The sequence below is a fragment of the Ammospiza caudacuta genome, chromosome 3 (genome assembly GCF_027887145.1).
Source record: "Ammospiza caudacuta isolate bAmmCau1 chromosome 3, bAmmCau1.pri, whole genome shotgun sequence".
Classification (NCBI taxonomy): domain Eukaryota; kingdom Metazoa; phylum Chordata; class Aves; order Passeriformes; family Passerellidae; genus Ammospiza; species Ammospiza caudacuta.
In genome coordinates this window covers 33,862,481-33,889,587 of record NC_080595.1, presented here as the reverse complement: position 1 = coordinate 33,889,587, position 27,107 = coordinate 33,862,481, and the positions used below count along the sequence as shown (strand labels likewise).

General features: G+C 38.6%; 3 protein-coding genes across 3 annotated transcripts in view; 1 reads left to right on the top strand and 2 right to left on the bottom strand.

Moving 5' to 3' along the window:
- BTBD9 (BTB domain containing 9) overlaps positions 1 to 8,446 on the bottom strand; it is a 112,006-nt gene extending 103,560 nt beyond the window's left edge. Inside the window, exons 1-4 of the mRNA XM_058801912.1 lie at positions 8,279 to 8,446; positions 3,187 to 3,397; positions 2,294 to 2,657; positions 432 to 696 (exon numbers count right to left, since the gene is read on the bottom strand). Coding sequence (XP_058657895.1) covers positions 432 to 696; positions 2,294 to 2,657; positions 3,187 to 3,397; positions 8,279 to 8,360 — 922 coding nt within the window. The 5' untranslated portion in view covers positions 8,361 to 8,446. The remainder of the gene's footprint in view (positions 1 to 431; positions 697 to 2,293; positions 2,658 to 3,186; positions 3,398 to 8,278) is intronic.
- A 4,107-nt stretch (positions 8,447 to 12,553) lies between these two features.
- GLO1 (glyoxalase I) lies at positions 12,554 to 19,326 on the bottom strand. Its single transcript, XM_058801828.1, has 6 exons — positions 19,217 to 19,326; positions 18,090 to 18,172; positions 16,789 to 16,929; positions 15,942 to 16,009; positions 14,951 to 15,040; positions 12,554 to 13,125 (listed from the first exon to the last, which is right to left on the bottom strand). The coding sequence occupies exons 1-6, from the start codon at positions 19,295 to 19,297 to the stop codon at positions 13,037 to 13,039; spliced, it is 552 nt and encodes a 183-aa protein (XP_058657811.1). The 5' UTR covers positions 19,298 to 19,326; the 3' UTR covers positions 12,554 to 13,036.
- A 4,350-nt stretch (positions 19,327 to 23,676) lies between these two features.
- The window catches only part of DNAH8 (dynein axonemal heavy chain 8), a 113,001-nt gene continuing 109,570 nt past the window's right edge, over positions 23,677 to 27,107 (top strand). The window contains exons 1-3 of the mRNA XM_058800824.1: positions 23,677 to 23,714; positions 25,933 to 26,017; positions 26,861 to 27,009. Coding sequence (XP_058656807.1) covers positions 23,694 to 23,714; positions 25,933 to 26,017; positions 26,861 to 27,009 — 255 coding nt within the window. The 5' untranslated portion in view covers positions 23,677 to 23,693. The remainder of the gene's footprint in view (positions 23,715 to 25,932; positions 26,018 to 26,860; positions 27,010 to 27,107) is intronic.

Here is a 27,107-nt window from a genome sequence, read left to right as displayed (position 1 = left end):
AGAGACTTGTTTAAACTATTTAGACAAGCATGTAAAGAGTAAAAGAAAAGTCGTAAGTAGCGGAGAAATTAAGAAAATGTTAATGAAGTAGAAAACAAGTCACATAAAACCATTTAAATATCATATTTCTCACAGCCAATTAATTTTTATTTTCAATGATTTTGTAAAACTTTTTCTATTAAATTACCACTGCCTCTGGGAAAACAGTATTACATTCAAGTTTGAGAAATATCTGAGATACAAAGCAAGAAAAAAAATTGACTAATATGGAGAAATAAAAATGGTAGGAACAGTTACATAACAACATGTTTCATACTTGCAAACCTTTTGCAACACACAGTAATAGATGAAAACTCAAAGCACAAATTAAGCATATCCTCCAGACAACCACAGTCACTAAATGAGAAGGAAGCAAAAAACCTGATGCTTACTTAACATGCCCCTGTAGTTGAGGTCCATGTCCCGACTCTCAGAACGAATCTTAATGGCATCTAGGATGGCATCAGGTGACAACAATCCAGAAGGTCTTACAACATTCAGTAGCTCTGTCAGACTCATTAGTGGCAAACGTACTGCTTGCATGATTTCAGCATGGTTTTCCTTGGGGTTATGTTTACACCAGTTCATCAAAGCTTGGAAAATGTCCTTTTCAGGAGCTGCAAATGAGTCTCTCAGTACAATACTTAGAAGAGCAGCCTGGAAAAGAGAAATATGAACAAAACATATACCACCTAAATAAACAGAAATTAAGTAGAATTTTAGTTTTTTTTCAATCAAGGGAAACTCAGATAAGGCAAAAATTAATGGCTATTTTATGTTATAGCTATTAAAAATAATCTCCAAAGGGATGACTCCCTGAAATTGTAGATTGTTTTAGTTATGTAAGAATTACAGAATCCATTACCAAAATAATAGGCAACATAACAAAATAACTAGAGAAAACTGAAATGTAGAGAACTAATCAAATCAATATAATATCATTCAGTAGTGCAAATGTACTTTGGAAAATGATAAGAGATTTGAGGACTTGATAGTATAGTTCAAAATATTCCTTTAAATTCAGGTTGCTATAAGACCACTGATGAGAAAAAAAAGTATTGCTTGAAACCACTTTTTTAACCATTTCTAACTACTTGGGATTTCTGTCCTGTCAATCTTTCTCTTTGGGTACCAATGAGAGAGAGAGAATGATCAGGTAAAAACTCCAGTGGCTTTTATTCATGTAGAAAACCCACTGACTGCAAAATGAAGACACAAATAATCAAAAAGCTTTTTGATTTTCACTTAGCTAGCAGAATCATCAGGAACTTGCCTAGAAAATGGAAAGATCTCTCCTATACCAGCACTGGCTATGTCAAAGACCTCAAAGCGTGCACTTCCTGATGAATGATGTTTGCTCATTTCATTATTGATAATATACTCTCAAAACTCAAATTTAACAAACTGCATATGACAGAGAGAGAAAAAAAATCTTTTTTCCTTATACAACGAGTAATTTAAAACAGTGTTATATACTCATTCATGGAATAGACCTTTCACAGCTCTTCCCCTAAGAAAAAAACACTTTAAAATGCCCCAATTAAAGCACCATTCATTCAAGGTGCTCTGCTGCTTCATGTGAACACTACTTGAAAACACACTCACTATTAAGTTCAGCCCAAAGACCCCTCTAGAGTAAATGCAAAATTTCAACTTTGTAGAACAGCCTGACTCAGTCCCGAATATTTATGCATCTAACAAAAAAAAACAGACACAAAAAACCCAAACCACCATACCACACCACCATATTCTGCAAGTTCAGAGCATGATGACAATCAGCAATATAAATCACAGTATCCTCTAGAATGCTTTAGTTCACCCAGCAGAAAAATCACCCATCACTGATGAAGCTTATATCAAGGAATTAATAGAACAAAGTATGCCCTGTCACATTCAAGTGTATATTTGACTTCCCCTCTGCAGCATTCAGAAGCCAAATTGTATTATACCAGGAACAGATGAAATAAGACAAATTAAAATTAGATTGCCTGCTGCCATATTTTAGAACACTCCATTATATATAGTATATTAAACTATATTGAGTGGTCAATACCTGAAAACTTCAGAACAGATTGCCAAAATTTCCAGTTCAGCTTATCTTGAGCATTTCCAACCATCACAGTTTCACAAGCATAAAGTAACTATGAGCTTACACAAGTTTTTAATTGGTGCCCTCATTAGTATTTTGTCACAAAACTGTATTACCATTGAAATTAGCAGTCTTGGGGAAAAGAAGTACAAACTAAAGATATACCTTAGAAAGTGACAGGAAGCCTTCGCTGGAGAGCACCTCTTGGGCATTTCTATCCATGAACATACAGCACATAAAAGTTAATTTGGGAAGAGAATAAAGACTGGCAACATCAAAAGTCATACAGACATTCTGAATATTAAGTATTGTGCAAAGATACTCAGATGTGGAATCCTCCAGTTCTGGGAATCCATATTTATGTGCCAGGCTTAAGAAGTCAAGAAGAACCTCTTCTTTCTCATCTCGCAGCGTAGCACGACCAGTGTAAATGTATTTCAACAGCATGGTAAATGCTTCTGCAGTGGTGTCCTGAAGAGGAATTTCTGCTTCAGGCTGAGATTCTCTCATTCCTCCATACAATAATGCTCTATAAGGAATAGAGTTTAGTTTAGATAGTAGCTTATCCCTCTGGCAAAATTCACAGGGATATTAAATGTATTTCTACTGAAAAATTTCCAGCTCCTAAAAAAAACTGGATTAGTATTATTCCTAGTTTTAAAATATATATTCAACTGCATCAGTCAAACTTTTTCTCAATTCCAATTCATCAAAATCAAACTTGCTATCTCACTATATTCCACAGAAACATACCATTTATACTCTGAGAAATCAAAACAACTTTGCAGTAGTACTTCCCTGCTCTTAAGTTCTCTTTCTCTTGAATTTGTGAAACTACCTTCAAAATCCAATTTAATGAAGGTCAAAAGAATAACACTATGACATGGTATTTATCTTTTTCTATTTGAACACAATGATTTGATGCGCTGGGAAGCATTCACACAGAAAAGGTCACACTCAATGGACAGATGATTACACCCTGAAAAGTTCACAGGGAAATAATGTTTATCTCATCTGCACAAAAACTTCCTGTGAGCCTGACAAAAAGCCTTACTCACCTGAAATAATGGCATCTAGCAGCCAGGATGACTCTGTGTGCTGGAAAACGCTTCTTTTCCACAATAAAGGTAACGTCACTGTATTCCTCCCCGTTCATCAGGGCACCAATGTGCTCGGACAGGATGTGGACGTGGTCGATCTCCCCCACAGCCGTGTACGGACGAAGCGGGTGGCTGTTACTCATCTTGGAGGGATGGTGGTACTGGTAGCCTAAAGCACAAAGAAAGCAAGCAGTATTATACAGGGCAAAAATAGTAAAAATAGCAAGCATAACTGCAATAATATAAAAAGTGACTAATCTAAGTAATTATATATTACAAGAAAAATTAAGCTGAGGTTTTCTATCAAAGTTCATTTTCAACCACACTCAACATAGCTGGCATTAACAATTCTAGCTAAGTATCTCAGAGAATTATCACCTTGTTACTCAGTCAACCCATTTACTTAAAAGAAAAAGTTGCCAACAAAGGGAATTAAAAATTAAACTATTTTACATCATGTTACCATTAGAAAGCAATTTTTATCTGAATTAAAATGCACAGACACAAAATAGAAATAAGCAAGGTAACCAATTAAGCTTAGTCTTAACTCTCCTGTCTGTACTAGAATCAGTGAAAAGTAAAAACTTTTTTTGTAGATTTCTATTCAGCATTTCAGAATTGGGAGAAAATAAACAATCAGGAAAACTTTTAATAAAGAATAAAGTCCATCAGAGAGAAAAGCTTTACAATGTACAGTTCAATTTTCTTACTCTTTACATTCTGTTTTCTTGATGACTTTGTTCCTGCACACATATACACACACACATATAAAGATATATATATATAAAAACATACCTCTCAATCATAAAATTAGGAGATTGCCCACTAATGTGTAATACAGATAAATGCTTTAGTCATATCTTCTATAGAATTCTTTTGTTTCTTCTTCATTCACAACAGGTTTTAGCTTTTTATGGTTTTGGTTTATTTTGGCAGAGAGACTTTCTGTAGTCTCAATGGCAAGAGCATCGAAAAGTGAATTTAGGTCTTATACTGGCTTCTACTGTGACACTTTGGTTTACTTTTCTTTAAAAAGAAGTTGGGTGTTTCAGATAATGACCATCCATATCTTCAGAGATATCTTCCCTGCTCCAGTTACTAGAACTTTTCAAAACAGGCAGATATCCAGTGCTAAAAAAGGTGGTGTACCACACAACGATGAGGCCATACCTTACACACACCTAACATATGAATCTTTTAAGTCAAATATTCATGACTGAAATACACTTTTAGAGTCTACTGTAAAAATACCATGAGAAAATATGTTAAAAAAAACCCCAAACAGATGCACTTAGGGTTAATTATTATTTGCACTTGAACACATGGAAATGCTTTATCCAAAGTCAAGATACTGTGGAAACACAGTCCCAAAGAATCTCAAATGAAGCTACACAAAAAGTGATAGAAATAGAAAATAAAATTTAAGAAAAAATACAGCATACTAAATCAATCACAGAGCACAACACAAATGGGAACAAACTCCCAGGTTTCCACTGGCTGTCTGTGCTACTTGAATTAGAAGCTGTGTGCCTGTGTAGCCACTGCAGCACAGAACCAGCAACACTGGCCAAGATAGTGGAGGCAGCCTACCAATGGGAACACAGAACACTGCAGTCATTCTTCTATCCTGACATGAAAGCAAATTACTTTTCAGGTTTTCATCCTAACAGACTACTTCTTCCACTTGCATTGGTTAACTTACAATTAGTCAAGACAATTTAGATTTATTCTACATACACTTCCCGCACGATTTACTTTCTAACAAGCAAGATTAAGCTGATTACATCAGCCCAGCAACATCTGTTTGTACCAGCAACACCACTTACCACAACGTAATTGTTTGACACTTCATAGACAATGGTAAAACTGAAATGTCTTCGAAATAGAAAACTTTTTATTACACTGAGGGAGTATGCAAAAAGATGTTATTTGTTACTCAGCTACAGTCTCCGGTCTGGGTACTCCTTGAAGAATTCCATACCACACCCATAATTGCTGTTGCTGATCTTCATTTGCAATAGTCAGGCAAGCCAGCTACGTGTGAATTACACACCATCAAGGAACTCTGTACAATCTCTCTGCTGCTAGTTTAAACATTTGTTGATTCAGGAAGCTGATTTATGATACTTCATTCATGTACAAATATTGGCACATTTTAATTTTACAATCTATTTTTATTTCAACTTTTTTACTACATTCTACTTCTTTGTTTCCTGAATCCACTCATTTTTAAAAAGAAGAACAAGTACTGTCTGAATAAAACTGAAAGACTGTATTAACTGTGCTTTCAGTAGCTGTGGATGTTGTCATGTGCCAATAGGGCAAAAAGCTCAAGAGAAATTGTTTCTATTTAAGGTTAAATAAACAAATAAAATCAAAAGCACACTTCTCTCTCAAGAGTACATAAACCTCTGTCTAAACAAGTATCAGTGTATATAAGAGGGCAAAGTCTGAAGCAGGAAGAGTTGAGTCTGAAGCAGGAACAGTTGCTAGTGACCCGAGGATGGCCAGTCCTTATGAACATCAAGATGCTGAACAGCAAGCAATGAAAGCAGAAATTTAGATATCGGCCTGTGTGTAAGCAGCAAGGCAAATTTCTTCTGATGTGTAATGCTCTCCAAATTGCTGGTTCCATGTACTATTCCAGCCATCAGTTTCAAACACAAATCTGGTGAGCACAGGAAATACAGGACTCAAATGATGGCTACAAGCTGAGGAGGCCTTTCAAATGTTTGAATGACCCAAAGCGCTGGGCACTGTCACCTTTACAAAACCATGGCCATGCCTATTCTGTGTGCCATGGGTACCTCCAGTATACTGAAGAAACACACCAACTCATCTATTGTCTACGAGTACAGATTTCCAACACAAGTTCTGTCTGTATTGTGGACTTTTCATATAAAGACCTGTGAGACAGTCCTGCCTCCAAATACAGAACCAAATAATACATGACTTCACTTCCTAGGCTGGATTAATTAATGGTACAAATTCAGGCAACCCTTTAAGTGATCTGTACATTTCTTGTTTGAGGAAGTAAAACTTAATAACCTCTTTAGTTGTGCCAAATTGCTATGTGCTCACAACTTCCCTGTATAGCTAAACATGTCTTTTTCTAGTTGTTATTCGAAAGTAATATTTATGATTTTAAAAAAAATGGATGCTGCTAAAAATTTGCACACAACCTTCCCTGAAGCTCCTTCTGGCTCTTCTGTCATCAAACAACATCACCTTTTCAGAAAATACAGATGCTTACTCTTCCTGGCAGTCAAAGAACATGTCATTTGTAAGCCTGCTGCCAGCACCACAACCTACTTCCAGGAGGTATTCAGAGCTAATTAACTGCTTCAGGAGTCGTCTGCTGCAGCTTTGGTCATGACACAGAAATAAACAATCAAAACAGTCTTCTCAGTGATTTTGAGGCACCATTAGAACTGCGACAATATGAAAAAGCATTTTTTAAGTCCTAAGGCCTACAAACCACTTTTCTGAACTCAGTGAAAGACACGCTATTTGGTGGCCATCTTTAACAGTGAGCATGTGAAAAATGCAGCCCAGTATTTATGGCATAAGGCAGCATGCAATGCTACATAATGTGCGCTGTGCCTGGAGAAACAACAACCCCCTCCATGCTTTCAGTTTTCTGTACTTCTACTTAGTAGGTAATCTGTAACAGGTTATGTGATACAAAAACATCATCTAGGAAATTTAGCAACAACAGCAATGACATCCTTTCTGAACAACTCTCAGTTGCAATGAAAGATCAGCATTCAGTCTCTTCCCGCCCTCATTTAGGCTAACATTGAAGGATCCTCTGAAAAGCAGTGCTGCTTCAATGAAACATGGGAGTGTTGTTTTTCTACCAGGTAATAATGAATTATTTGAAGAAAAATTTTACATAACATGAGTAAAGAATGCTTACATAACAGCTCTATCAAAACTTTAGAAATAAATGCAAGTAAACAGACTATTGCTAGAATTAATTTTTTCATTAAACAAGTCCAGCTTATAGACACTGAGCAAATAACTTCATACTCTTAAAACAACTAATTCCTACATCCTCTAGTTTGTACCTAGCAAGCTAATACTTTTATCAGAATTAGAAAAAGAAAATTTTCTTAAATTTTCTTTTACATTCTCTGATCTAAAAATTGTTTCTCAGTTGATTGGATGGCACTTGAGTAGTATTTCGATTTTTTGTAATTTCATTACTTCATAATTACTTCATATATTGTAAAAAAATTCCAGTAAAATATTACTTTAGTTTCAATTTCCATTACCACAGACTCCCAGAACATGACAGATGTAACAGTAACACTACTGTACAAACATACCACTGGTTAAATCATACTGTTTTTGTATTTCCAATGGATACACATATGTCTTTTCATAAATATATAATCTCAGGAAACAGAAATTTTCACTAAATACTTCAACATTCAGAGTGTAAATACTTTGCTTCTGTCAGAACCCTAGCTCCTTTGCACTTCCAAGTAACAATGGTTAGTTCAACCAAAGTTGAACCTGAGTGAAAATTGTAACGGGAAAAAAAACCAACCCCAAACAAGATTTGATACTTTGTAGCCAAAACCACAAATAACATAATCAACTCATAGGACTTGAAAATCGACAGAATCTGAAAGCACAAATAAGGGCAATTCACAGAACTTCCAAGTCTCATCTCCAACCCTTCTGTTGCGAAAGGATTAAAAGGAAAGCAGATGGTAACATTAATGGAGACTAACCCACCATCCAATCACAGCATTCTAAACGGCAATTTAGTACAAAAAAATGTTTTGACTCAAAGCATATGGGGAGTTATGCCCTGCTCATCTGCAGACACATTCCTGTCACTTAAGTGCTGTAGTGCTAACATTTTACATTCCGCTCAGACACTTTCCTGTCACAGAAGAGAAGGAGTAAGTTTAGCAAAGTACAAAGAACAATATACTTAGTGCAGATTATTTATTAACACATATATAAAATTAACCTGGTTAAAATGGCATACAACAAAACCATTAAAATCTCAAGAAAACACGTGGGGCCCACTCACCAGTGAAGCTGTCTGAAGACCTGCAGTGCGCGTAGCCCGTAGGCAGATTCCCTGCCTCTGGGAAATTAGGGTTCTTCGCCATTCTGAACAACGGGCAGACTGAACAGCAAGCTCATAGAAATGTTATTCAGCAACATCCAGCTGCACAGCAACAACTGGACCATTTCCTGGAACAATGCATGAAATACACACCATCAGAAAGCATGAGCACAAAGCCTAATGATGAAAGTGAGAGAGATGTGTATTTCTCAACTCCTTGCAGAAATAAATCCTTTAAAAAGCCTTCAATTTAATGGGAAAACTTCTAAAAACAGAATTCAGGAATAGTATCGCTATTCTGAGTCATCATAACTTAATTTTGACCACTAATATTTTTAACCATCACAGAAGACCGTAACACATTGCCGTATTTATTATAAACCAAAAATTTCCATCCTGACATTTCTGCTACATCTCAGCATTAACATCCCTGAAAACGCCATTTTCCCAGATGGGTGTCCTAATTAAACCAGGTCCGTACAAACTGTGTAACACATGCATTATTCCCCACACAGACAAAATTCTCCAAGTGTTCTTGCCTAACTAAAGTTTTAGGGGTTCTGTTTGGGTTTTGGTGGTTGTTTTTTTTACAAAACTTAAGGCAGTTGCTGACCTTTCTATTGCACAAGCCTTTTTTTAAACAGGAAACCAAAATAAAACTGTAAGGTCAGGAAATGGAGAAATCCAGAGGCTTGACTGGCTTAAATACATAACCAAGATAACAAGTCTCTCTTAACAATTACAAATTACTGTTAATCTTCCCATCAAACATTCCAGGAGGAAAAATAAACTGTATTTAATTTGCTACATGGATGATATCTTGATCTATGAATTCTCTCATATGGGTCACTCTAATTTTCTTTATGGGATATGTTTAAGAGAACAAAGGAGGAGAAGGAAGAAAAAAAAAATTTAGGCGGTCTCATGAACTAGGAAGTAATCACACCTTAATCCTGCAAATCAAATCCAGGCTTTTTGCAAAGAAAGTCTCCTGGTTTTTGAGGATCAAAATGTAACATGTAAGTATCTTTCCTATAAGTAATGCATGTTATCAAGTTGGCCTGTGTTATCAAAATACATAGAAAAGCCATTCATTAAAATTCTCGGGATCTTTTTTTGTTAAATTTGAGTAAACATCTCAACGGAACAGTTCTAGCAGCTGATTTAGAATTGTAACAGAAGACACACCAAATACACCTGCTCTGTGAGCGGGCTCAAATTAAATCCTAAAACACATAAAAGCTTAAATGATTCCAGCACAGGACTTTAAGGAGGTCTGTTTGCTGTGCTTTAAAAACATGAGCAAAAGACATTGTCCGGCAAGAGAGATCACCGGCAGATTGCTACCAAGTTAACATCAAGTTGGTTTTTTTTTTTTAAATCTGATAATATGTCTCCTAAGCTAAGAGTAACTCCAATGAATCACAGTAGTGCGTAACTTGCAGAGTGGTTAAACTACTACGACACCAAAGCACCAGGGAAAACACTGAGTACTGCGAGAGCGTCAAAATACCGAACTTATACTTTATATGAGATGAAATTCGAATTAGAAGGCCAAGGAGGGCCTTGAGGAGCCGGCCAGGGGCGGACGAGGGGCCGGCAGGTGAGGCGGGCGCGGAGCGGAGCCGGCGGTGCGCCCAAGGTCGCGCCCGGGGCAGCCCGGGCCGCCACCGACCCGCAGCTCGGGAGGCGCCAGGGGAAGCGACCCCGGCCCGCTCGGCCGCTCCTCCCTTGCCTCCACAACAAGGCACTTCAGGTGAATCCGCTTCCCCGCCAAACGCGCCCGCCGCCTTCCCCGGACGGCAGCGCTCCCCCGGCCCGGCCCGCCCTGCCCGCGCCCGGCGGGAGCCGCCGACGGCAGCACCTCCGGACCCCGGGCGGCCTCGGAACCCCGCTCGGCCTGGGGGTCGCGGCCGCCGCGCCCTCCCGCCCGCGGGACTCACCGGCCCCGCCGCCGCCGAGGCCTCCTCCCCCCGCCCCGCCGCCGCTCATACGTCACCCGGCGGCGCGCTGACGTCACCGGGCAGCAGCGGCCTGCGTGTGACGCAAGCGGGTCCCGGCGCGCCGCGGGAGCGCCGCCGCCGCCGTTGTGTTTCCTGCTCCGCCCCTGGAGCGCGGCGGGCGGCACGGACAGAGCGGCGCGGCCCGACACCGGCACTGCGGATCAGCGAGCGGTGTTAACCTTCCCCGCCACCCGCCCGCTGTTCCTCGGCCGCGTCCAAAAGCCCCGTTTCCTTGGTAGCGGCGTGCGTGGCTCCTGCCCTCCGGTGCGCGTCCTGCTTTCCTGCGTCAGGAGAGCTTCTCCCAGCGGGAATGGGGAATGTGGGCCTGTCGCTGTGTAACCGTGAGAGTGACTTCGGCTGCACTGCACGAAGCTAAATTTAAGCCCTCCGAGAGGCAAAGCACTACACGTTATTTAATGCCACGCTTTATTTAGAAGAAAGGAAGCCTTCCTTGGAAGAAGCAAAAATAGCGGCCTGTAATCAGTGAGAACATGGAACAATTTCAAAAATGTTCTACATCTAAAATATTTTAAAGACGCTGCAGGTTAAAAGACTTACCATTAAGTGTTTTTCTTTAGTAGTTTATTCTTGGATTTCCTGTCTGTGGATACTGGTTTAAATTAGTTCTCAGTATGACAAGCAGCAGTACCTTTTTCTCAAAGAAACCCAAACCCACACCTTGTCCACTTCATCATACTTCTGTAACTAGTTTGTAGATGCCAGTGGATTTTTACTAGTTCCCTCTTTACTACCTCAAAATCTATAATGTCCACACTTTGTCAAGCATATAAAAAACCAAGGGTCACTACAAGATTAGCCAACATGCTTAGAGTAAATTTTGATTACTAAGCAGAGAAGCCTGCTCCTACTTCTGTAGTTATCCACTGGACTACATGATAGGAAAGATGTGTGCCAATGTCTTTCCAAACAATTCCATGGGCAGCGTGTGTTAATGTCTTTGAAACAGTTCCTCATGTCTCTACCAACTTCAATCTGCAGGTTTGTTAGAGCCCAGAAATTTGACTCCTGAAACAAATGGGTCCCCATGCAAGCCTGAGATTCTGAACTTTGGGCGGAAATGACATGTTTATGGAGGAAGTATGTGGTAGGCAGTTCAGGAAGGCTGTACCTTCCCAGTACCTCAGCCAGTGGGGAAAGGAGGAGGGCAACATGTGGCTGGGAGTTTATAACAGGTGTGCCCCCAGTGAACTCTCTCCCTTTATTAGAACAAATTTGCAGCACTCCTCGGTCTCCTTTGTGGACACTGGCTTTCCACAGTGTGGCTTTTCTGCTCACACAGGGGCTTTCCAGAGTCCTTCCACCATCTGGGACCAACATATGACAGGAGGAACTGGAGTCAAGCCTCACCCAGTTTTTAGGTGGCCAACTCCCTTTGGTGCTGGCCAGCACCAGGCAATTGATTGGGCTCCCAGGACTGTCCAGGAGACAGAGAAATGGACCAGTGAGGTCTGTGAAGAGTCCAGAGGAAAGGACCACAGGAAAGGACCACTGGAAATTTCACTGCTGAGTACAATGATTCAAAACAGAATCCTCAAAGCAAAACAGCGAGCCTTTCCGTCATCTAGAATTCAACAAGAAGCAAAGCAACACATCATCATGCTTTAACATTTCTTGTAGTTTTCACCAGTGCTTTATTGGGAAGTGAACTGCAATGCCTTTACACTATTCATTAGCCTTTGGTTACACTACACATTACTTGGTAGCCACATAACTGAAGAAGTTAGGTGCTATTCAAACCAGAGTGAGACAAAGCAGAGGGTTTTAGAGTTTGTGTAACACATGGAAATGCTACATGTTCTCCTGCTGCTCACAGGTGTGTACCATCACTTGTTTTGGGAGGGCAGATCAAATGTCTAGTAGTAGCAAACTGTTGTTTCAGATACTCTTTCATTAATTTCCTAAGGCAGAATATACAGAGCATTTAAGTCAAATATAGCCTCAGGCTTCTACTGAAACAAAAATTACGAGCAAGTTCTTCCTAGTGTTGAAAGAGACAAGGGTTACTGTGAGTTAGCAACAACGAGACCTCTTTTCTTGGCTATCACTCAGCAGTCAGAAACTGAGCTGAAAGACTGAATTCTTTCTGCTGTACAGATTTATTCCCTCTGTAAAATTTCTTTTTGAAAGACTGCTTAAGGCTGCTCCTTAAAAGAGTTTTGCTTGGAATAATGTAAGTAAGATTATGATTTTTATAAGCATGCCACTACTCCAGTCAAAATTAGCCTGACTTTTATTTTCTAGTATACAAGATAGGATATGAAGCTTTCAGGATATTTTGACTTCATAAAAAAATATACTGAAGTTTCTTTTTTGCCGCCTCATTGATGCTCATCAGTAGTAACACAGGAGTTGTTGTCATTGCTAGTTTAAATCTAATCAGTGTGATATGCAGTGAGCTTCTGGTCACTTATCTTTTGACAGTGTTTACTGAAATATTAACATAATCAATGTTCAAGAGGAGAATCTGTTTAAGTGCTCTTCCAGAAAATGATTGAGTGTTCCTAACTGGAAACAATTTGCAGTGACATCACCGGACAAGACAAAAGGAATCCAAGTGAGGTCCCAGGGGATAGTTTTGGAGGAGACTCTGAACGTGACTGATTCCTCTCTATTAAGCAAATTTCACAAACACTGTTTCAGATCTTCTCCGGGAGTCTGAAAATGGGTCTCTTTTATACAATATACTTCACTGGAACTAAGTGAGAGTCACCATGTGGTTAGGATTCAAAATTTCAATCCAGTAGCCATCAGGATCCTGAACAAATGCAAGTCCTTTCATTTTACCTATTAGGGAAAAAACAAAAGATAAAATTAAGACTACATGACTGGTTCTAAATGTCAAATATGATCACTTTGAAAAATATTTTTCCTTTTGCATGAGAATTAGTTCAGATTTAGATGGATAATTCTAAAAACATCCAGATTAGTTTTTAATCAGCATTACATCTTTGTATGCAAAAGTGTCAATCCTACTCTCAATAAAGCAGTAGCTAAAAGTCACCTTGCAATTCCATCTTGTTGATTGAAGTTTTTTGCATATGCCCCGGTAAGTGTTCATCCTTGAAATTCAGGAAAATATTTTTGTGCTCTGGGGATGTTTTAATATATTTTCTTGAGCTGGCTTTGCTGTTATAAAATTCTATGTTCCTCTACCCTATTAATCTCCCATCATTTCTGACTCCACACTGAACTTTCACCATAAAAATTTTACCTCTAACATGGTTTACAGTATACTTCTGCATCACTTCATAAAGCAGAGAAATGCAGGACACAATTGTTATAAATTTTACTGTTTATATTATTCCTTAAAACAGGGTCCCCAAAAGTTGTTTTCAACAGTAGATCAGGATAGCACAGGTCAACATGTTATCTTTTAAGTGTTAACCACACACTTGTAGTTATAGTTGCTCCAATAAAGTTATTTACTGTAACAGAACCAGCCTAGCTCTTAATATTTTCTAGTCACAAGAACAACTGAGAAAATAGATGTTTGACCAGTAAAGCAGGAAAGTAAACCCAAGGCTTGATCTCCCAGCTTGCTCTGCAAAAAATATGAAGCCCAAAACTACTTCCTCCTCCTTGTCATTGCTGCATCAATTTTGTTTCTGAATTTTAAAGAAGAGCTTTTGTTCTGCCCCCACCTCTTGTCTGCTTCAGGAGTTCTTGTGATTCTCTCCATATATAGTCTAAGCTTTTACTTCTATGTACTTTCATTCCTACCACTGCACTAAGTCAGCAACTCTCATTTCAAGCCTCTCACTGTTTAACAGACAAATTAAAAAAGGCTCAGAAACTCTAAAATGCTAGAAATACCAAGATCTATTCTTAATTCAAGAAATCAAGTTATGTTTACAGCTATATTTCTTATTTTGCTTCAGCTGAGAACACAGAGAATAAGATGAAAATTACTTAATTCTGTTTTAATTACTAGTATTACATGTCTGTTTTTGAATGCATCAATTCTAAAAATCTCATGAGGTCTTTTTATGTAAGAGAATCCAGCTGAAAAATGCAAGACTTCTCACCACTTGCAATATTTTCACATACACATTCTTTGCTTATATACTCTCTAGACATTTGTGCTATATATTATGTAATTCAATTATGATATAAACTAATGGGGCTATTCCTACGAAATCTGAAAAAGCCAGTTAAAAATATAATAACTAGTAGGTTGTATAGCAGGTGTTAGGTGGATTTACATGAAAATAGCCAGAAAAGTCAAGAATGACTCAGTTTAAATGAGTAGGAATTATTGTTTTCTGACTTATTTTCCTAAGCAGATTGTTATTCCTTCTTATTTCCAAGCAGATGTGCCATGTAAATTTGATCCATGTTACAGTAATTCTGTAACAACTAGGCAGCAGTATACATGACATGTCAGGCTGCATACAGAAAGCATGTAGCAGACTGATTTATTATTGTTACTGAGATGAATCTATTGCCAGTTTTGCCCACTCTATAAGGTGGTGCAGGAGTAACTGGTTCTAGAAACCTCTAAGCAGTGGCAACTCCTAGCAACACATTACCCAGCTTTCCAGGAAGATCTCATCCATAGAATATACTAAAACAAAAAAAAAGTTTACTTGCATTTCTGATCAAGACTTACCATCATCTGGTTTCTTCACAAATTTCACTCCTAGTTCTTCAAACCTCTTACAAGCTTTATAGACATCAGGAACAGCAATTCCAATGTGTCCTGTGCAAGAAGGTAAAAAGAGTGAAGTGCATTATAAATATTGCTGAGTGTTCTGTGGAAGTTAGTTCAGTATTTCATGCTGCAGTTCACATAAATTAAGACTATATTTAAGAACAAACTCCAGGAAGAGCGTTTTGGGTATTAACATTATTCTTCTTCAAACAGTTGTCTTTTGATAATGCCTTTTAAACACAAATGTTAGAGTTGAAGTATCTTGTGTTGTTTAGACAAGAACTTTATTTAGAATAGGAAAAACCAAGATTTTCAATCAAACTGTTATATCAGCATGTTCTTCCTTGAAGCAGAGCTCCATAACAGGATTTTGCTGTATTTGCCCTGTTTGACAGCACATGGACTTCACCATTAATGCTGTTTTTGCAGAGACTGACACTAGTGCTATGCAAGGACTGAGCTTACAAATCACTTCAGGAGCTTTAAATGTCAAGTGGCTGGACCAAGTGTGAAAACTTATTTCACAGCAGTGACCTTTCAAGCACTCAGGAGTATCAAATCAAGCCACACAAATAATATCCTCAGTGCTACAGATGAGTGGAATTGTCCTCCTACCTTAAAATCATTAACTAGTGGATTATACAGCAGAAATCCAAGATGAAATCAGTTTAAGCACCATGATAATCTAATATACAACCACAACTGATGTTCTTCACTCAGTAGTTACAATTAGCATGTGTTGGCTTGCCAGAGGATTAGATTCTTGATAAAGAGTGAAGCTATGGCTCATTACTCTGAAACACATTGCTTCATTTATTTTCATCATCCTTCACAGGATACATGTTGAAAGAAGAGAGATAAAGGATGAAAGGCAAGTTTTCTGCTTTCCAAGAGTTAGTACATTTTATTTCAAATATTAAAAACTATAAACACAAGACTAAAGACCTACCAAATCCACGGGGATCTGAGTTGCCATTGTGGTAAGACTGACTGTCATCGTTTTCAGTGCCCCAGTTGCTGTAAGAAGTAATTATTACATATTGAAGAAAAGCATTCAAATTAACTAATTCTAAATGTTCAGTTTCCTTGGGGAGGGTAAATTGTTTCTCCTAAAAAAAGAGAGAATTTCAGCTGTTGGCTGCATTCATTAAACTACAAAGATCTTCCTTAGTTATGGGCTCCAGGGATGGTCTTGGGACTAACCCAGCCATGTTCACATTCCCTCACTATTATTTAGGCTCCACATTTGAATGAGTCAGGAGTACTCCTGTCTCATTCAGCTTAGGGAGGTTTTGCTGCACAAATCAGTTGAGCTACCCATCACTGGGAACAGCAAGTGAGGGTAGCAGGTCATGCAGTTAAGACAGCATTTGGGAGATTGTGTCTGCACAATTATAACGATTAGGAGCATTAACCAAATTGTCCTGTTTACAGGAAGCACATGTTTTGACTTAATACCTCTTCAGATTAGATTCCAAAAGCAATAGTTACCCATTATTAGGATGCTTTGGGGATCCAAAGAAAGGTCCCTAATTTACTTACACACATGCCATGCATATAAAATGTATCAAGTACTGTTTCATATTAGTGTTCACCTAGCAGTTTGAAAGAGCTCTGAAAGAGGAAGATTAACCTTTCCAAGTATCCAATCTTGGATACATTCTAATATGGTATGACAGTGAAGATGTATCCCAAGTAATGATCAAAATTTTTATTAAATCTAATGGGATTTACACTTATCCAATACTTTCTAATCACTGTTACAAAGTGTCATCTCTCCTTATGTAAATACTTACTGTGTCAGTTCAAGTGTAGCTTTTCTAGAGAAGGTCCAGGGTGTTCTCTCAGCTTTATCTTTTGGGATATCGTTTTTATCTTCATACCCCAGGAAATAGAGTGAGAACTTCATAGTAGGAAAGTCAAATTTTTGAAGCAGTCTAAAGGGCAACAATTATTTTGAAATAGTAACTTAAAAGGGTAGTCAGGCAGCTTGCAAATAAACCAAGATGCTTCTCCTATAGAAAATTATTTCCATGAATTTTTATTGTTCTATAATCCATACCTTAAAATACTACATTTTAAACTATCAAATAAAAATACCTCAGAACACCTTACAAACCTACAAAATTTAAAATAATCAGATGTTTAAAAACCAAACTACCAGTAACTGAATAGAAAAGTTAGTACAAAGGCTTGGATCTTCAGATTGTCACATGTTACTTAACTGTGTTTTCACAGGAAAACCTGTAACCACTTTAAAAATCACCAAGGAATAAAAATATATACTTTGACTCTTACTCATTCTAGAGAGTTCATTGGCACCGGACAAAGTTTAAGAACACAGCAAACATAGATAAAATAGATGAAATACATTTAGATGAAAATACCTTTACATTTACAATTTCAATAGCTAGCTGTAATAATAAAATCCCTTTCAGATGTGATAATTTAATCAATTAAAAATACATGAAGCATACATTTTTATGTAGGACATTTAACTGGAACAAGTAGGCATGCAAAATTAATCTAATTTCTTTTTTACAAAGTATTTAATTTTCATTTTCACTGCAGTGGAAGTAATTTATTTTACTTTAGTCTGGACTCATTTCAAGACGTTTAAAAACATAACTCAAATGCTAAGAATGCACAAAACCCCCAGCATAAATGTGTTAAGCTACTGCATGGCATATGCCTTCCAAAAGCCCTCTCCAAAAGACTGAGTCTGGACTTTGTCTTTATCCTTTATTGATTTATTCTCATGTGATTGGAGGCAGTCATAAGCCTCCTCATTATAAGTGCAGTCATAAAAGTTACCAGTCAGCTGCAGGCTCAGTGAAGAGGAAGTAAGCAAGTTGTACCCTGATAATTAATGACCTATTCAAGAAAAAACGAAATTTCTAGTCAAGGCCAATATTAGTTCATTTGCAGCTTAGGCATCTACAGCTTACTGCCAGACCATCCAACTAAGCATCAGCTGATGGGACAGCATTGTTTATGTAGTTAGACCAATTAATATAATTACATCCAAAAAAAACAGTTATTTTCAGAAGAACAGAAAAGAACTCCAAACTTATCACGGCATACAAATTCCACTCACGTCATTCCAAGTATCCTTGTATAAAAATCCAATGATTTCTTCGGATCCTTTACTCTTAACATTGTCTGCTGAAATATAAAATCCTGTGGGGAAAAAAGGTTTATACTTTATACATCAACCAGAATTGAATTATGGGTATTAACAAAGATGCCAGTTAGTAATGACTCTAAAACCAGGAGGCTCAGAAGTAAGAAAGAGAATTACTTCAAGTGTAAATAAAAGATAATTACTTCAAGTGTAAATAAAATCTTTTGTTCTGATTCTATACACACAAATTTGTGTTAAATAAATATGTCTTTGTAACGTAATGTTTAAAACAAATAAACAATCCCATGAGTGGTATCATTCAATATGTATTATCAGATGCATCAAAAAAGAGTATCCTTATATTTATTTTATGGGACTGTAGCATACATGAACAACTTCACACAGAAGTGCAACAGACACATGAATATTCAATATTGAGCCTCCTAGACTCCTGAGCTCATTATTTTTATTATTTCATGGCACAGGTATTGAACTTCTGTCAAGCTTGATTATATCTTGGCAGCAAAATCGGCCTACCACTCTGTAAGGATATTTTGTTGAAGCTCCAAGGTAACTATATACCAAGAGGCTTGTGAACGACCAAGCGGATAAAAAGTACGTGGTATAATAGTTGACAGAGGTAACGGGGGGGGGGGGGGGGGGGGAGGGGAAATAAAAATAATTCAACTACAATGTTCTCCTAATAAAAAGTAAAAAGGTTTGGGGCGTTTTGACGGATTTGTGTGTGCCGCCCGGGCAGGGACCGGCCGGAGCGCCGCGGAGCGCTCGCTCAGAGCCAGGACAGCCGCGGGCCCGGCCGAGCGCGCCCCGCGGGCTTCAGCGGCTCACACGGACCGGCCCGGACCGGCCGCCCCTCGCCATGACCCCGAACCCCGCCCGGCTGCCTGACAGACACCCCGCCAGGGCAGCTCCGGGCCCGGCCACCCTTCGCTGCCCCGCCGGGACCCGGCCCGGCCCCATGCCGGCTCCCATGCCGGCTCCCAAGCCCGGCACGTCCGCCCGCTAAGGCGCCGTGAGGGGACCGGGAAGGAGCGGCCGCCACAGCCCCGGGGCGCGCCCGTCACTGCCACCCAGCCCACCTTGGTGCTGGCATCTGGCTCCGAGCAGGCAGCGTAAGCTGCCTCGTCCGTGAGCCCGCTGGGTTCCGCGGGGGCCGCCATGTCGGGAGAGGAGGGCAGAGGGGAGGAGGAGGAGGAGGAAAGGGAGGAGGAGCAGACGGGAAGGCGGCGCTGCGCCCCACGCCACCAGCGGCCCGGCCGCTCCGTCGCAAGGATGCCCGAGGAGTGCTGCGGAGGTGTGGGATCAGATGGAGGTCTGCCCGTTCATCCCTAACTCATAGCGAGCCCCTCAAGCTCTGAATGAAGCTTTTCAATTTTTGTTTTTCTGTAAATCAGTAGTTTTATCTGCACAGTTATGATTAAGAAACTACATTGTGAATGTCGTCTGCTTGGCTAATCTTCTGTTTTAAGGGAAAGAGAAAGCAATCCTACATGATGAATGGGCTCTCTGGACTAGAGCCACCAAGAGCGAAGTCAGCAAAACTGAGCAGTAAGTGGGAAAAAGATAATCCCAGCAATGAGCAATTGCAACTCTGACTCATTGACCACCCACTCAAAACGGACCCCAGACTCAAATGGAAGGAAGAATTGCGCCTGTGGACACAACTAGCCGAGCCACAACTAGCAGAGAGACACAACCAGCAAACACGAGGTTGAGCACTAATTAATAGCAAGGTTATGTAATTTTTAACTAATGAATGCTGATGCCTTTGTTTGTTGAAATTTATCAATACTGTAAAGTTTTGATTACTGGGGAGCCAGCATTTTGTGCATTACCACCCAGCTCCCTGCTTGGAGCAAACTAGAATAAAAAGTAGAAATATCTTGCCTCAGTGTGTGAATTGATGCTGCACAGGTAACAAGCCTGCGTTCAGGACACGGGCTAAAGGGAAGGAGCTTCCCTGAGTGTGGCATTACTTAGCTGAAACATGGCATGAAAGTGAGGATCCCCTATGGTGACCTAAAGATGCATCCCTCCAGTTGCCACCGTGAGGCCGAGGGTACCCCACCAGTGCCAGAGCAGACACAGCTGATAACCCAGCTCCACTGGAATGGTACTGCTTTTCTAAGTCCTGGAAGTATCAGGCTGTTTGGGAATCCTGGCATTGCCTTGTTATCACACTCATGGCAGCCTTGGTTTAGTGTTGACAGAGGTTGATTTCTGCTTTTGCCTCCAGGTGCCAGGAAAATATTTCAAGTAGCATTTTTCACAGAGTCCCAGAATTGGGCAGATTGGAAGGGACTAGAGTGGATCTGTTCCAATCTCCCTGCTCATGCAGTGTTATCCCAGAGTACATGGATTGTGTCCAGGTGGTTTTTGGATATCTCCAGGGAGGGACACTCCACAACCTCTCTGGGCAATTTGTTCCAGGGCTCAGTCACTCTCACATTAAGAACTTTCTCATATTCTGATGGAACTTCCTGTGCATCACTTTCTGCCTTTTATCCCTTATCCTATTGCTTGGCACTCCAGAGAAGAGCCTGGAAACATCCTCTTGGCACTCCCCTCCCACTCCCCTTTAAATATTTTTAAACATTGATGAGGCCCCCTTTCAGTTGTCTCTTCACCCTCTGGTGGTACGCACTGTCCTTTAGTATAAAAATATCATTTCAGGCCTAAGAGTGAAGGATAATATTTCTCTCAGAAACGCAGAATGAAAACCAGGGTTGAATACCCTTTGTGGGGAAAAAAAAATTAAAACTCCACACGTTTTATAGCTGAGAGCAAAGCACTTCTGCAGCGCCGAACTCAGTCTGCGTTACTCAAGTGACTTCCATAGGCGCATTTACCCTCACCAGCCGCGCGGGCAAGCGGTTCCCGGGCCCACGAGGTCCTGACGGTGGAATGACGGTTCGGATGCCGGGGCTCGGATTTTGGCCGGCCGTGCGCGGGCCCGCAGCGGGCAGGTGTCCCCTGAGCCCCGCGGCTGCCGGGGGGCGTTGGAGCCGCCGTCCCGCAGCGGTTACGGGCTCCGGTACCGGCCCGCCCCACTGCCCGCCCTGTGAGGAGACAGCTCCGGCCAGGTCGGTGGGGGTCTTCGCCCGCCTCTCTCTGCCAAAGCTGCTGAGGCAGCTCAGCTTTTCAGGCTGTGTTCTTAATTAATACTCGGGAATCCTCCACTTCTCCGTCCCTCTCATTCTCCTTCAGCCCTAAAACGATGTATGCTGGAAGCCAGACCTGCTTTCCTTGAATGAACAATTCCTGTAGAGAAGGTTTGGGGCATCCTGGAGGAAAGGAAAGGAGGTTTTGACATGAAAGTGTGTTTGTTATTCCATCAGGAGAAGGGGGCAGACAGAGCTCACACTGGTTTTGTAAAGTGTGAGAATCTCACCTGAGATTCTTGAGTATAGATTTTGAAGGTAGATTTTCAGGTATCTTGAGTATAGATTTTGGAGGTAGATCTTCAGGTATCTTGAGTATAGATTTTGGAGAGCCAGGGGCGATGCCGGGATAGAATGCAGCCTTTGTGGGTGTTTGAAAGAGAGCTGTGAGAACCCCGCCTCTCTCATCTTGTGCTTCAGGGGAAGGTATCAGCTAAAAGCGAACCAAAGGCAGGGAAACTAGCATCCAACCTATTCCACTTGAGTGGAATAATCAAGGAGGTAAGCATCACTGCTAACCTTGTAGATGACCAGGCCAGTCATAGAAACAGGAAGAAAAATAAATAAATACGATAATTTGGGGTTTTTCTTTTGGTTGTTTTGTTTTTTGCTTTTTGGTTTTTGGTTTTTTTGTGTTTTTTTTTTTTTTTTTTTTTTTTTTTTTTTTTTTTTTTTTTTTTTTTTTTTTTTTTTTGTGGCTCTCCTTAATTTGTTTTTTTGGTGGTGCGTTTACTTCAAGAAAGAGATGAACACTTTCTGTAGCAGGTGGTTGCATGCCTAAAACCATGGAACATCGGCCAATTTGTCACCTATTATATGGGCAAGAATAAGGAGCTAGTAATGTGCTACCAGGTGTTGCTTTTCAGCCACGTGTTGCTTTTCATGTCAGCCTCACCTTTGATTTTTTATTTTCCACATCAGGTAATAATGTCTAAGAGAGTATATAACACTGTTACAGCAGTGGTAGGCTGTCCTTAGGCATCATATTAACTACTAAGGAATTCTTGATAGTTATCTTGATCCTTATTGTAATAGTACACTGAGCAGAATAGCAATTTCTGTGTATGCAAGTCTTTTCTAAGTTGCTGAATTTGGTATATATTTTAGAAACTAAAATTTAAATAAGTAATTTGTGTTTGAAACCATTTCTATTTCTCAGTAATTAGATATGCACTGAAATTATTTATATTGTAAAATATATTTGTTTTATAGAGAGGCATTCACTCCACAAAACGCATGTGTATGAAAAATTGTTTTTAAAAAATGTCTCAATCTTCATCTTGACGTTTGTAACCAATCATAAAAATGTATTTAATGTCTGGCATTTTAAAAACTAGAAGAGGATATGGTGAGACTATAAATTTATATACCTGGAAAGTCAGTTTTGAGATGCTCCTGCCTTCCGCAAAAGGTAGACTTGAAATGTTTGGATTGTTAGAAACATAATCTTTTCTTTTCAAATTTCAGATTTTAGAATGGCGGGAGCACAAAAAAATACTAAAAGAGGTTCAGGCAGTGCAGATGATGTACCTTCTGTGACAATCCACCGATTAGCAAGCCTTTCCTCTTCGTCTCGTTCTCTTGGAAGTCGAAGTCAAAGTTTTTCTAAGATTTACCGCCCTAGTGGCGTTCCGAGCGTGCAAAGTCATAAAGCAAAAAAGGTTATAATTTTCTGGTTCTTTCCTCAGATTATTAAATTCAGTTTATATTGATAATTAGTTTAAATCTTTTATTTGTTGATTTTATTTTTGTTTAGACTCAGTTCTTTTACTAAATTATTTCTGGCAAAAAGTATTTTTATCCATGTTTGTAATATTTTAAAATTTTAAAGTAATAGAGGTTAGAGGCAGGAGATATTAGCTGAATAATTTACATAGAAGCAAAGCTATACTCACCTTAGTTCCTGCAAATATTTACCCACCCTAGATACTTTATTTTAAATTGATGTTTTAACCTTTCTGTATTAATTTAATAAATTGAAATTTTGATTGTGAACAAGGAAGCCAGTTAATGTCACGTAAAAATCTTAAAATCTAACTGTAATATTCTTAATGTTTGTTTTTCCTTGAAAAATCCTCAGATTTGACTTCACATCTTATAATAATATTAATAATTTGTTCTTCAGTTAGCCTCTGAAAATTTAGGTATTTGTAAAATTAGGACATTTTGTAGCTGTAAATACAAGACAGTAGATTTCAACATTAGCTGCAAGTTAAGTAGCGGGTCATTGTTGTGATTACTTTGTGTATTTTTAGCTTGAAAGTCTTGCTTAATGTTTTAGATTCAATATGAAAGAGCAAGAGAAGATCGAAGAGCAAAAATCAATGCTTCATATAAATACATATTTGACGTTCTCAGTGCCAGGGTAGGCTTAGACTTAGCAACTGTGGAGGAAATGATATTGGACGTCCCTTCGGTGAGTCTGTTCTGCATTCTTATTGATTTAAATTATTAGTAAAAATATGTAGCAGATTACCCCTTTGATAGAAAGTGTTATCCATCATTTTTATTGTTCCTGCCAGAAAATGTGATTACTAAGGCACACAATCAATCTAAAAGGACACCTGACTAAATCTTTCAGCTGAGTTTCCCAGCAGATTTGCAAATATCTCCAATTTTTGATTGTAGCTTTTTCATCTTTCTTACCTCAAGGAAAATATAAATGCCACTGTTATTTTGATCAAAGGGTTTATTTTCACATCTAGCAGTTCCAAACAGTTTCATCCATCTGAGACTGACTTTATTATGTTCTAATTATGATCATTTTGTTTGTTAGGCAAGTTCTCAATGAAATTTCTAAGATAGTGCAAAAGTGTGTAACTTATGAGAGCATTTTGAAAATTATCATGTTGTTAGTAGTAAGAAAGAAAGATTAATCCTGCACCATTTAAATACTATAGAAATATTTGAAAGACCCACTAAGAAATTTCACTTTTGAGCGCTTTATTTATGTTTGTATGTTTAAAAGATTAAGTGGGTTTGCAGAGTGTATAGATCTTAAATCTGTGGAACTTCTGAAAGCTTTCATTATTTTTAAGTATAAAATGTTGTCTTTCATGATGTTTCAAAATGATTAAACAAACAGGAGGAAACAGTTAAACTGTTCTTTTAATAGATTATCAAAACTCAGTACGGCTGTTGTGAAAAGATACAACTCAACTTCTCTGATTACATTTTTGTTATTTGTTATTTGACTGTTGTTGCACCTCATTGATGTTATTTTTGTCTGTTAAGAGAGATTTGACTTAGCATTTCAGCCAGACAATATCTCCTTTGATAAAACAAATCAATTCTTAGAACTTCAGTTTTACAGTTACAAGCCAAATGTAGCCTTACTCCAAATTTGCTTGGGTTTTGTTTGTTTATTGATACTTTTATATAATAAAATCTACTTTTCCTCATTTGTTTGGTTTTTTGTGCTTACACAACACAGAGGTGTGCTAAGTATATTGTCCCTTTTTTATGTTTGTTAAATGATATATTTTTAAATCATTCTGATTTAATGTGAAACGGCTGTTCTACACCAAGTTTGACTAATCCCAGCACTTGAGAAATTGAGAAATTTTGGGTTCTTGATGGGTTTTTTTGTATTTGGTTTTGGTTTGGGTTTTTCTGTTTGTTTACTTTTGTTTTGTGTGGGTTTGGTTGGGTTGGGGTTTTTTTTGGCCGTCGCCAGGACCATCTGAAAAATTATTGTGGTTGAATATTTTCCTGCTCCCAGTTTTAGTTTATTTATAAACTGTTTAGGCTGTTGGGGCTGTGTCAACATTGTCTCTCACCAAACTGTCATTTAATAAATTCCCATGAACATATGTCTTTGATATCCATGACTTATGTTTTGCCCTTTAAAGTGTTAGCCTGCATATATATTCACACAGTGGGTGTGAGAACCACATGGACTTGAAACAGCAGATTGATTCTTTGCAGAATCAGCAGCTGTGGGAACTGCTCACATCTTACCTTCTGTGTAGAGTCATACAAGCCCCAAAGTTACTGTTTGTCCTCCTCTTCTTCACAAGCTGGAGTGCTTCTTGTAGTAGTGAACTTTTTCCTGCTTTTTGTCACTGTGCTTTCAGCACTTTAACAATTTTCTCTTTCACTGTTTTGGGATGGGTCTTTTTAATTTATTTTTCTCTGTTTTAACCTTGTTACCACTAATGCTGTTAACAAAAGTGAAATGCACTTCTAAAGCGGGCTTGCTTTTTCTTCTTTTATTTTCATGCAATGTTGTCTTCTCACAAGAGTGGCTTCAAGTTCTGTCAGCCTGGGTGTCACTCATTTTCCCATCATTGCTCTGATTCAGCTTTAATATTTGTTTATTTGGGGAGGAAAAAAACATGCTCATAAGAAATATACCACAACTAGAATTGTATCCTTTGTCCCTGAACAGGTGATGCATCTCCACACATGCTTGCTAAACTTCTGACCTTTTTTTTTGATGAGGAGGAAGCCACTACCGTGGCTGAGCCCTTCAGTTGGATGATTCTATATTCTCACAATATTTGGGGATAAACATTTGAGTGTAAACAGTGCCAAGAAAAGTTTAAACAGTAGCATGGTCATATTATTTTTGCACACCTTTAAGGCACATAAGAATATTTTGAGTAACATGTATTCACTCTTTGTTTTAACAGTTCGATGCCTTTGATTCCTTTTTTGCCAAAGGAGGAAAAAAGTCATTGAAAATTTTTTATCAGGAGGGAGATCCACGAGGAATAGGTAAATATTTAGCAATAGTAATAGTATGTAATAGATGTAACAGTGCATTCTATTGTTCATTTCGTTTGAGGTTTCTCAGAATAAAATCTGCTTTTGCTTGTTCAGAATTTTGCAAGCTTTTGCTCGGAGGACTGAAAATTCATATTTTAAATGCTTGCTTAAAGTCAAATTGTTTAGGAAAAAAAAAAAATCTCAATTTTGGCCATTCCTTGAAGAAAGACTATAAAGTGTTATCCTGAAATACTGAATTGGTTGTGACTTTTTCATACATGAGTTTTGCCTGCAGCTCATTAGAAAGCACTTTCCTAAAACCTGTCTCTGAAATTTCATTTATTATAAATATTTGAAATTTCTCACGTTTTACGTGTGTGGTAGAGAATTAGAATGTAATGTCTGAAATCCCTAATGATTCACTAATTACTGCAAATAATGTTCTGTTACTTATTTATATTGAGCTATCAAATTGAATATATCCACGAAGGACCTGAGGCCATCTCGAAATCACTCTTTTCTCACTTAGACCTGACATCTTTTTGGTAGGATAAATAGAAATACAGTACCTTAGTCACCAACAAATTGTTTCAGAACTATGGGCCTGAGCAAATTCTCTTTTCAGTGCAATACACTGTACCCAAATAGGTTTGTAAGATACACATTATACATTTGGTGTAGTTCTCTAATGGTGTGATTAATTACAGTTAGAAATTATACTGGTTTTTGTTCCCTGACAAAAGAAGAAAATAAATTATTTATATGTTCAATTTTATTTCCTTACATTGATTTTAAGCATTTTATAATACCCTCATTTTTAAAAAGAGTCATACCTATGAAATTCCTTTTCAGAATGTGGTCGGGTAATTCCAGATGTTGAAAAAGGACGTAAAATGTTTCAATTTTATTTGGAGAGGACACCAGACAAAATTCTAGGACTATGCCTATATTTCGTTCGCTATAAGAATGACACATCCATAAGTGATAAAACTATACACGAGGTACTCTCTCATTTTTTAAAAATACTAAAAGCTTTAAAAGCAGTTATTTTTTGTTTCCTTATTTTTTTCACAGTTGTCACATAACTAAAGTTACTGGT